The 10,667-nt window shown below is 46.1% G+C and overlaps 1 protein-coding gene across 1 annotated transcript; it reads right to left on the bottom strand.

Moving 5' to 3' along the window:
- Positions 1 to 548: 548 nt before the first annotated feature.
- Positions 549 to 9,331, bottom strand: ARL2BP (ADP ribosylation factor like GTPase 2 binding protein). The gene is made up of 6 exons (XM_032157432.2): positions 9,041 to 9,331; positions 8,319 to 8,380; positions 5,524 to 5,630; positions 4,315 to 4,400; positions 3,660 to 3,756; positions 549 to 2,006 (listed from the first exon to the last, which is right to left on the bottom strand). The coding sequence occupies exons 1-6, from the start codon at positions 9,076 to 9,078 to the stop codon at positions 1,944 to 1,946; spliced, it is 453 nt and encodes a 150-aa protein (XP_032013323.1). The 5' UTR covers positions 9,079 to 9,331; the 3' UTR covers positions 549 to 1,943.
- Between the last annotated feature and the right edge of the window lie 1,336 nt (positions 9,332 to 10,667).

Genomic DNA, 10,667 nt, shown 5'->3' with positions numbered 1-10,667 from the left:
TAATCCCGGCTGCTTGGGAGGCTGAGGCAGCAGAATCACTGGAACTTGGGAGGTGGAGGTTGCAGTGTGCTGAGATCATGCCATTGCACTCCAGCCTGGGCAACAAAAACCAAACTCCATCCCCCCCAAAAAAAGGGTGAAAAACCAATTTGCCTTTATCATCGTTTTTTCATCATTTAATCTCTGGACTTGTCCACTGGCCTTTTCTCAAGCAGGCAGGCTGGTCCACAGGTCTTAGCAAGTGCTCCCAGCATGCCTGGGCTGTGGTGGACAGTCCCATTTATAGACAAAGCAAGGGAAAGCAAGCCCAGGAGAGGTGGCATTTTGAAAAGCTGGCTCTGAGAGTGGTTTTAAAGGGCCAAAGCAGGCTGGTGCGAGTGCAGTGGTGTTTACAACTAATAGATCACAACTAGTGGCAGATTTCTTTGTTCCTTCTCTACTTCCATTGCTTCACTTGACTAGCCTTAAAAAAAAAAAAAAAAAAAAAAAAAGACCAAAGCAATAATAACCTGATGGCAGTGGCTACCTTAAAGTAAGAGTACGACTCATTGAGAATGGTGGTTCTCGCAAAACACCTCAAATTTTACTCATGGTACAAAAGTATTTAATAAGTGACACATCAGTACAGAAAAACACAGAGCTTATAGCTTGTCCTTTAAAACCAGAATGGCCAAGTGAAAAGTAAGTACAGATTCTTTTTACTATTAAAAAAAATCAAAGGGACACACTGGGAATTGAACTACTATGCTTTTTCTTCATTCTAGAGATGACATATATGTTTTCTGATAAGTAATCTACCACACATTGCACTAAACTAAAGCATACAAACAGCCAGTAAAGCTGTGCCCTACCTTCTACTCATGCTGGGCTGGACAGTGGAACACCATCTTGGTAGGAGAGATTTTGACAGGAAGAAACTGCAGAGTCCCTACCAGAGAACCTTACAAACTGGTTTATACACAAAGGATTTTCAGCAAACATGCAAACACACTAACATGCTATAAGAATATGTTTTAGTCTATTTCTAGCACACAGCATACATTCATAGGTGCCCAGTAAAATAGGAATGAATGCCAATGTAGAAAGCATTTTTGCCTTCACGAGTACTAACACCTAAAAAGCACACAGCATATAATACTTTGATCTTTAAGTGGATAATCATGGAAGTTCCAAGATCACATCCACTAGGTTAGCCTGAGTATTCATCTATAAAAATATTTTTTTTTTCAAAAATAATGCTTAAAAGAGACTTCTAGAAACAGTGGGACTACATCAGGACCAGAAGACAGTGACACAAGGACTGCAAATGTTAAGACTAGGAGTAGCTTTTCACATGGACGTCTTTTATGTAGAGGACGTCTCTTTCTGTTGATTCCTACAGCTGAGACAAGATGTGATCACAGGAGATTCCAAAATCTCAAACTGGGCTTGAGTAACACCCTAGATAAACATCAGGAACCCCACTGAGGCTGAAGTACTGAAACTGTGGCCCATGTGAAAAAGAGGTGCAAGTGCACAAAGATTCATGCAAAGCCTGCTGGAACAGAGGGTGGTGGTGGCGGGTTAGTCCACACTTACACACCAGCAGGTATGCTGGGGAAGGGCCCCCCAGGTGGAGTGCCTGACACAGGGCTCGCTCCAGAGGCATCTGACTCAGAAGCTCCTGAGAGAGATGTCTACTTGAGGTGGGGAGGAGTACTATGGTTAATGAATACAAGAAGGTGTTTCAGGATAAATAGGTCCAGGAGGGTTAGGTCATTTTGGTTTTGACCTATCAATACTTAACATAAATGAAGAGTTACATAACAGAGTCAGTCTTTCCAAGATGTGTTCTGTCATCATGAGCTGAGTCTATTGGGCTGGTGACATCCAGAATGATCCCATTCATTGGCTGGAGGTAGGACCTAGTGCCGCAGATTGTTCTGGGAAGCTGGCAGAGAAGATTATTTGCACAACGAAGTCACCACTAAGCCACTGCTTAAGTCCAGTCCTCGGCCTTCTTTTTCCTATATGAGAAAACAACCAAAAGGAAGGACTAGAAAGAGCCCTGGCTTGGAATCTTGCCGCTGACATGGGGAAGGCAGAGCTGAAGGTGGGAATGTGGACCTCCAGGGTACATAGGAAGGGAACACAGGTTATTGGTTATTCTGCATTTCTGCTCAATACTGGCCTGCCCTAGTCTTAATTTTTTTTAATATTATTTTTAAAGAGGTAGGGTCTTGCTCTGTCACCCAGGCTGGAGTACAGTGGCTTGATCATAGCTAACTGCTGCCTGGAATTCCTGGGCTCAAGTCGTCCTCCTGCCTCAGCCTCCTGAGTAGCTATGACTACAGGTGTGCACCACTACAGCTGGCTAACTTTTTTATTTTTATTTTTGTAGAGACAGGGTCTTGGTATGTCACTTAGGCTGGTCTTGAACTCTGGGCTCGAGTGATTCTCCTGCCTTTGCCTCCCAAAGCACTGGAATTGTAAGTATGAGCCACTGTGTCTAGCCTGGCCCTGGCCCTTAAAATGGACTCTTAAAAGGTACCTCCTTTCACTGGAAAACATTTTTCTTTCTTTTTTTTTTTTTTTGAGATAGGGGTCTTGCTATGTTGCCCAGGCTGGAGTGCTGTGGCCACTCACAGGTACCACTGCTGTGTAATACAGCCCCAAACTCCTAGGCTCAAGTGGTTCTCCTGCCTCAGCCTTCCAAGTAGCTAGGACGACAGGCATGCACCACCATATCCATTTCTTTTTTCTTTTTTTTTTTGACACAGGGTCTGGCTCTGTCACCCAGGCTGGACTGTAGCGGTGCAATCACAGCTCACAGCAGTCTCAACCTTCTGGGCTGAAGCAGTCCTCCCACCCAGCCCCCAAAGTAGCTGACTGAGACTACAGATGCACACCAGCACACCAAGCTAATTTTTGTATTTTTCATAGAGACAGGGTTTTGCCATGTTGCCTTGGCTGGTCTCAAACTCCTGAGCTCAAGCCATCTGCCTGCCTTAGCCTCCCAAAGTGCTGGGATTATAGGTGTGAGTTACCATGCCCAGTCTCCTATTTTTCTTATAAAGAGCTTGCATTATAAGAAAAGCAAGGCAGGGCCAGGTGTGGTGGCTCACGCCTGTAATCCCAACACTTTGGGAGGCCGAGGCGGACCATGCTTCAGGAGTTTGAGACCAGCCTGGCCAACATGGTGAAACCCCGTCTCTACTAAAAATACAAAAATTAGTTGGGTGTGGTGGTAGGTGCCTGTAGTACCAGCTACTCAGGAGACTGAGGCAGGAGTATCACTTGAACCTGGAAGGCAGAGGTTCCCGTGAGCCAAGATTGTGCCACTGCACTCCAGCCTGGGTGGCAAGAGCAAAACTCTGTCTCAAAAAAAAATAAAAGAGAGGCAAGGCAGAACGAGACCTGAGACCTGCTTTTTGGGTTTTGTCCTTCTGATTAGGAACTCTAAGATGGTACCTGGGGCTTGTTTCATGAAAACATGAGAAGGTCCCAGCCACAGTAGAATAGCAGCTCACTCTTCTGATGCCTCATCGGCTGCTAGACTGATACTAGCCAGTTTGAAGGGAGAATGATGGGGGAAGCGCAGGAGGTTCATGTGTGGTATTTCTACCTGGAACTTTCTAAGTGGCTCAAAGTGGCTAAATAAATAGGCAGTAGTAACTTACTGCTCTGTAGTCCAAAAACATTTCTTTAAAAGCCAGAAAATCTGTGAAGGTGAGCAGCATGTCGAATATGTCACCAGCCACTTCATCCTTATGGTGCCTGCAAATGGAACAGATGGCTGTTTCGTGAATGAATGATGAGACAGTCCTCAAGACTGCTTTCATTTTTCTTTCCACCACCCCAGCCCCACCCCCGCATTTTTTTTTTTGTTTTTTTTTTTTAGAGACTGGGTCTTGCTCTGTCACCCAGGCAGGAGTGCAGGGGTGCAATTATAGCTCATTGTAGCCTTGAACTCCTGGGCTCGAGGGATTCTCCAGCCTCAGCCTGAGTAGCTAGGCCCACAGGTATGCAACACCACACCTCACTAATTTATTTTTTGTAGAGTCGGGGCCTCACTATGTTGCCCAGGCTGGTCTTGAACTCCTGGGCTCAAGTGATCCTCCTCCCTTGGCCTCCCAAAGCATAGAGAACACAAGCGTGAGCCAATGCCTGGTCTTTTCAAGATTTCATTAAAAGGTTTGAGGGCTTCCTACATAGGACCTAACCACTAAGGGCATGCACAGGAAAACAAAACAAGGAGGGTCTTTTGGTCAGCCTAGGGAAGGAAGAAAGTGAGGAAACAAAACAAAACATAAAAATCCGTCAAGCTCAACTCACTGTAATGTTGTGGTGAAAGCTGCCATGTTGAACCCAGGAATCCGCTGCAGCAGCTGTTCTTCAATATATTTTTCTACCAAACAAATCTGCAACAGTGGAAAGGATTTTGGTGAGACCACACTTTGGGAAAACAAGACTTCTTTTTCAGAAAGCCTGCCCAACCCTTCCTAAACATTTCCTGAGGTCTGTGTGCCACAATCTACACTGAGTGCCAAGGATACCAAAGAGGACCAAAACACAGCTCCTGTCCTGGAGAAGTACTCAGCCTCGTGTGGAAGAGAAGCATTAGCTGATAATGATGCTGTAACAGGGTGGATGCTCTGACACAGGTGGAGACCGTGAGTAGCACGGTGCCCACATCCACAACCCAGTGCAGGATGCAGTAAGTGGGGGCTTTGCCTCCTGGGTAGAGGGCATCTGTGTAAACAGAACATATGGACATGGAGGCAGTCACAGGTTCCTTCTGGACAGGTTTGTTTATGCCATGCTTCTGTGTTAAGAAAATAAAGTCCTGGAGGCCGAAATGGATTCTTAGATGACAAAATCCCAGGGGGCTGTTAAGAGGCCTCAGGGTAAAGTGTAGAGACCCAAGGATGACAAGCTGAGGTTCCTGGGTTCCAGTCTTGGTTCTTCCACCAAATAGTTAGTGATCTTGGTCTCAGTTTTCACTTTTACTTAATAGTCATGCATATATGACTGGATTATATAGAAGAAAGAAAGAGTATATGAAAGCAGAAAGGTTTGTCAAAAGCATGCAAATGCAAGGTATGAAGAACTCATGTACTGTGATTAAAAGCAGGATTTTGATAAGCCAAATGTCTTTTATTTATTATCTTTATTATTATTTTTTTTTTAGAGACAGAGGTCTTGCTGTGTTGCCCAGGCTGGTCTCAAACTCCTGAGCTCAAGTGATTCTTCCACCTCAGCCTCCCAAATAGCTGGTACTACAGGTGTGCTACCAAGCCCAGGTCAAACTTCTTTTAAATAAGAAGCTGATGAGCTAATCAAATATTTGCCTGAAAGCCTTTTGGAAAATAGCCCCAAAGGCTGTGCAGAGGAAAATGAACTTCAACCAGATTCTAATGAGGATTCCTGGCAGTGTACAGGTGGCACATTTTAAAAGGCAACAAATTTCAATGTCTTTTGATTCTAAATTTAAATTTTTAAAAAACTCTGACCTCCTGGTAGGAGGCATAGAAATCTACTTACGTATTCATTAAAAATAGGTGTGTAGGTGAGTTTATTCTCTTCTGTGTCTTCAAACTCCAGGTAGTACTTGTCCATGAAATTTCTCTGTAATAACTGGAACTCGTCATCTGAACCACAATGGGGAAAATTTATTCTTTTTAATGGAGATTACCAATCACTATGATTTATAAGTAGGCAGGATATATGTCAGCAGTACTGCTTTCTCAATGGTCAGTCTCTGGAAGGAAAGCTGATGTTTTAAGAGGGTATTAAATGGGACCCTGATGTTGAAATAGCCCAATCCTGTTTTCTTTTACTTTCTTTTTTTTTTTTTTTTGAGCTGGAGTTTCTCTTGTCGCCCAGGCTGGAGTGCAATGGTGCGATCTCGGTTCACTGCAACCTCCACCTCCGGGGTTCAAGAGATTCTACTGCCTTAGCCTCCTGAGTAGCTGGGATTACAGGTGTGTGCCATCTCGCCAGGCTAATTTTGTATTTTTAGTAGAGACAGGGTTTCATCATGTTGGCTAGGCTGATCTCGAACTCCTGACCTCAGGCGATCTGCCTGCCTTGGCCTCCCAAAGTGCTGGGATTACAGGTGTGAGCCACCGCACCCAGCCCTGTTTTCTTTTTAAATTGTGGTGAGATATATAATTTTTTAAATCATTTTAATGTTTAAGCACACAGCTCAGTGGCTTTAAGTATGTTCACATTGTTGTGCAATGATCACCACCATCCTTCAGTCCACTTTAACCATATCCACACAGGGTGGCTTGGGAACTCCCTCACATTACTTTTCTGAAAAGGAATGAATTGGTTCTCTCTTATTTTGATATAACTTCAGCAGCAGTTGTGGAAACAGTGTAGTAATTAAAATTATGGGGTCTGAAAGAGGCTAGCCCGTCTGGGTTCAAATCGCGTCTCAGCTACTTACTAATTGTGTGACCTTGGGTAAGTTACTTAATTTCTCTAAACCCCGTATAAACTTCTCATTTATCTGGAAAATAAGAATGGTTTATGGTAGTTATCATATAGGATTGGAAGTGGAATTTAGATGAAAATTCATGTAAATAGATTAGTTCATGTTGAACACTTAATAAATGATAGGGAATAGGGAATCTTTTTTTTTTTTTTTTTTTTTTGAGACAGGGTTCTCCCTATGGTGCCTAGGCTGGTCTTGAACTCCTAGACTCAAGCAATCCACCTGCGCTGGCCTCCCAAAGTGTTGGCGTTACAGGTGTGAGCCACCGTACCCAGCACGGAATAAGGAATTTTAACAACTGAATAGATTATTTCTAAAAATAAAAGGAAAGTTTCAGAAAGGACCCAGACCTTGGGATAAATACCGTAGGCTCACAGAAGGCTCATTTTCCCATAGCATATAGGGCATAATAGGCAAGAGAACTGAATGGATTCTTCGGTATTCCCCAGAAATCCCCAAGTCCACATGGGAAACGAGCTTAATGATGAAACATCTATATTCAGGAGTTAAGGGCATGAACCTTTATACCTGAAGGTATAAAAACTTGGTAATTTTCATACTAAATGGATTAAGCCATACAGCCAATAACACCAAATAACAGTGTTCTTTTCTCAATTCTCATAAAACTTAAAGTCAACAGAATTTTCTCAAATGTAAGTTTTCCCCTCCTACATACTTGTCTTAAACCTCTGGGGAGTGTTACTGCTTGTCTGTTACTTAGCAGGTTTCATGGATGCCCAAATACATCCATAAGTAGGAACTCAAAACCTAGGAAAATACAGAACCAGCTGAAGCTTAATACCTTGTTTTCTTTATGGCCATGTGTGCTTGTGGTTATGGTTTTATGTGTTTATTTTCATTTTTATTTTTTCCAGACGGAGTCTCACTCTGTCGCCCAGGCTGGGGTGCAGTGGCACGATCTTGGCTCACTGCAAGCTCCACCTCCCAGGTTCACGCCATTTTCCTGCCTCAGCCTCCTGAGTAGCTGGGACTACAGGCGCCCACCACCACGCCCGGCTAATTTTTTTGTATTTTTAGTAGAGACGGGGTTTCACCATGTTAGCCAGGATGGTCTTGATCTCCTGACCTCGTGATCCACCCACCTTGGCCTCCCAAAGTGCTGGGATTACAGGTGTTAGCCATCGCACCTGGCCTGGTTTTATGTGTTTTATGGCATGAAAATGTTAAAACTCAAAACTATCTAAAAATGAAATTGCTCTTACCCTACATAAGAAATAGAATAGATCATTATTTCCTATAGTTTTGCAAAGAACGCCACACTGCTGGTGCCCCATTAGCCTGAGTCAGTCCCTTCCAGGCCTCTGAATCTATGCTTATTAGATGTTTTCAGGAGTACTGGGCTGTTTGTTTCTAAGACAAACTGCAGTAAGCCTTTACTTAAGTATTACACTGTGCTACATTAAAAATTGCAGGCAGCTTGATGTTTTCTCTTTTTAAAATTAACTCTCCAAATTGATTTCAATGTCCTTAAAGAAGAAGCAAGCACCGGGCGCGGTGGCTCACGCTTGTAATCCCAGCACTTTGGGAGGCCGAGGCGGGCGGATCACGAGGTCAGGAGATGGAGACCACGGTGAAACCCCGTCTCTACTAAAAATACAAAAAATTAGCCGGGCGTGGTGGCGGGCGCCTGTAGTCCCAGCTACTCGGAGAGGCTGAGGCAGGAGAATGGCGTGAACTCGGGAGGCGGAGCTTGCAGTGAGCCGAGATCGCACCACTGCACTCCAGCCTGGGCAACAGAGCGAGACTCCGTCTGAAAAAAAAAAAAAAAAAAAAAAGCAGCAAGCAAGTCCTTAAAAACAGTATTTTAAAAGCTTACCCATGATAATGTCCTCTAAATATCCAACCACAGCATCAAATTCTGCATCAGAGGCGGAGGAGCTGAAAAACATGCCTGGATTAGGTGCTATTTCAAATAATGCATTAAAAAAATGTTTTTAGTATGGACGTTTTCAAACATGCACAAGAGAAAAAAGAGTAGCAAAACGAACTTCCCATCACCCATCTTCAACAATTAAGAATGACTGATTGTCTGATCTAGTAAGTCCAAACAGAAGAAAACACACTCGGCACGTTTGTGACATGAACGTTCAATGTCATGACTCCACTTTAATAAAAACTTGTTCTCCAGGCTCTTCGCTATCACCCCATACCTGTCTGCTTGTGAGCATGAACCCGGCACGGGCGAAACACCTGCCAGGGGGGTCATTTGGTCAGGAGTCCGGGAGGCAGGGGCCAGGGAGGCGTGGAGGGGCCTCGGGCGCTCAACCCCTCCAGGCTTTGCTGACAGCTGAGGGTTGGCGGCTGGGGATTGTGATGGAGGCGCTGATCAAGGTGACACCCGCCTCGCACTCCTGTCCTGCGGGGCCTGAAACCTGCGGCCTTAGTACTCTACAAAACGAAGGCCTGGAGCTGGGACGGCGCCTTGGCGGCCCCCACCCTGCCCGGCCCCTAAGGACACCTGTTTTATAGGGTCAGGCCCGGGGCGAACGCCCGCTGCCCCTGGCCCCAAGTCACCTGCGCCCTGGTGGAGCTACTCACAAAGACAGCGCAAAGCTCTCTTCTTCTAAGGCGTCCATCGCCGTCGCTCCGAGTAGGCTCCAACCCCGCCCGCGGCCCAACTCGCATGCAGGGCGCGGCGGCCGGCGGGGTTAAGGCCTCTCAGCCAAGGCCGCGGCCCGCTCACTGCCAGGTCGGGTCAGCGCCTGCGCGCCAGGCCCGGCCTTGGGTACCCGCTGCCGCCACGCGTCGGCCCGGCCTCTAAGCCCGGCCTGGCCCTCTGCGCGCGCCACCGACGCCGCAGGTCCAGGCCTCGGTGACTGCCAGAGGGGCGCGGCGCCCCGCCTCCCGTCACCATGGCTACCGCAACCCTTTCCACCGCCTCACGGCCTGCCGGCAGCCAATCACAGGCGCGCGTTACCGATGCGGGCGGGGCAAGACAGGGAGAGGAAGTCGCGGAAGGGAGTGCGGAGGGATGCGGAGACTCGGCGGGCACGCGTTGTGTGCAACTGCGTCTCACGTCGCCCCCATTGTAGAGATGAAGGAATCGAAGAGACAAGCCTGAATTTCCTCACTCGCAACTCGAGAATAAATTGCGCCTCCCTGAGTGTGGAAGATTAAATAAGTAGTTTAAGGCGTGTTTGAAGAGCGCTTGTAAGTTGCCAAGTCGCTAGAGAGCAAGTCCCTTATCCCTTGAACCAGGTGATGCTGACGTCTGATTTCAAGACAGTTCCTACCCCTCGTGGAAGGAAAGCCCCATCGCAAGAAGTAGATGTCTTGTAATTTACATTATAATCTTCGCATCATAAAGATTACTCGGCAGTAATTGGTTTCTTGACTAATTATACAAGATGAGAATTGAAGAACTATTTTGAGCCACGCAATCAGGAATCAGATACCTTTCAGGAAAAGGCCTCTTCAAATCTGCCAAACTTTGAAAAAGGATTCGTTTGAGCTGATTTCTCTTGATTGGACAACTAAGCATTGTGTCTCTTTAGTTGCATGATACCTTTTGGCCAAAGTGTGGTATATGACTAGAGGAACTAGAGGGGTTTAAGGTATGAACTGAGGGTCAGGTGGCCAGTCAGAATGGGTTAGCAGACATTTTTTATTTTTTTGAGATGGAGTCTTGCTCTGTCGCCCAGGCTGGAGTGCAGTGGCATGATCTCGGCTGGCTACAACCTCCGCCTCCCAGGTTCAAGCGATTCTCGTGCCTCAGCCTCCCGAGTAGCTAGAATTAAAACTGCCTGCCACCATGCCCGGCTATTTTTGTATTTTTAGTAGAGACAGGGTTTCACCATGTTGGCCAGGCTGGTCTCGAACTCCTGACCTCAGGTGATCCACCTACCTTGGCCTCCAAAAGGGCTAGGATTACAGGTGTGAGCCACCACGCCCGGCCTAGCAGATATCTTTGAATGGACGGAAAATAGATATCCGTGGGATCTGGAACAAAGATGGTTACAAAGACATAGTCTGGTGTGACAGCTGTGACCAAGGTGACATCAATTATTACTAATTAATTTATTTATTTATTGAGATGGAGTTTCGCTCTTATTGCCCGGGCTAGAGTGCAATGGTGCGATCTCGGCTCAACACAACCTTCGCCTACCGGGTACAAGCGATTCTCCTGCCTCAGCCTCCCGCGTAGCTGGGATTACAGTCATGCGCC

Source organism: Hylobates moloch, unplaced genomic scaffold (assembly GCF_009828535.3).
Source record: "Hylobates moloch isolate HMO894 unplaced genomic scaffold, HMol_V3 SCAFFOLD_6, whole genome shotgun sequence".
Taxonomy (NCBI): domain Eukaryota; kingdom Metazoa; phylum Chordata; class Mammalia; order Primates; family Hylobatidae; genus Hylobates; species Hylobates moloch.
This window is presented reverse-complemented; position numbering and strand designations above follow the sequence as displayed.

What these genes read in the sequence shown, in the direction of transcription:
- ARL2BP (XM_032157432.2), bottom strand. Translation starts at nt 9,078, where the DNA reads ATGGACGCCTTAGAAGAAGAGAGCTTTGCGCTGTCTTT. An exon ending in CACCTATTTTTAATGAATAC is followed by an intron (nt 4,401 to 5,523) that starts GTAAGTAGATTT and finishes CCACTGTTGCAG; the next exon opens with ATTTGTTTGGTAGAAAAATA. An exon ending in TGTTTTTGGACTACAGAGCA is followed by an intron (nt 2,007 to 3,659) that starts GTAAGTTACTAC and finishes TTTCTCATATAG; the next exon opens with GAAAAAGAAGGCCGAGGACT.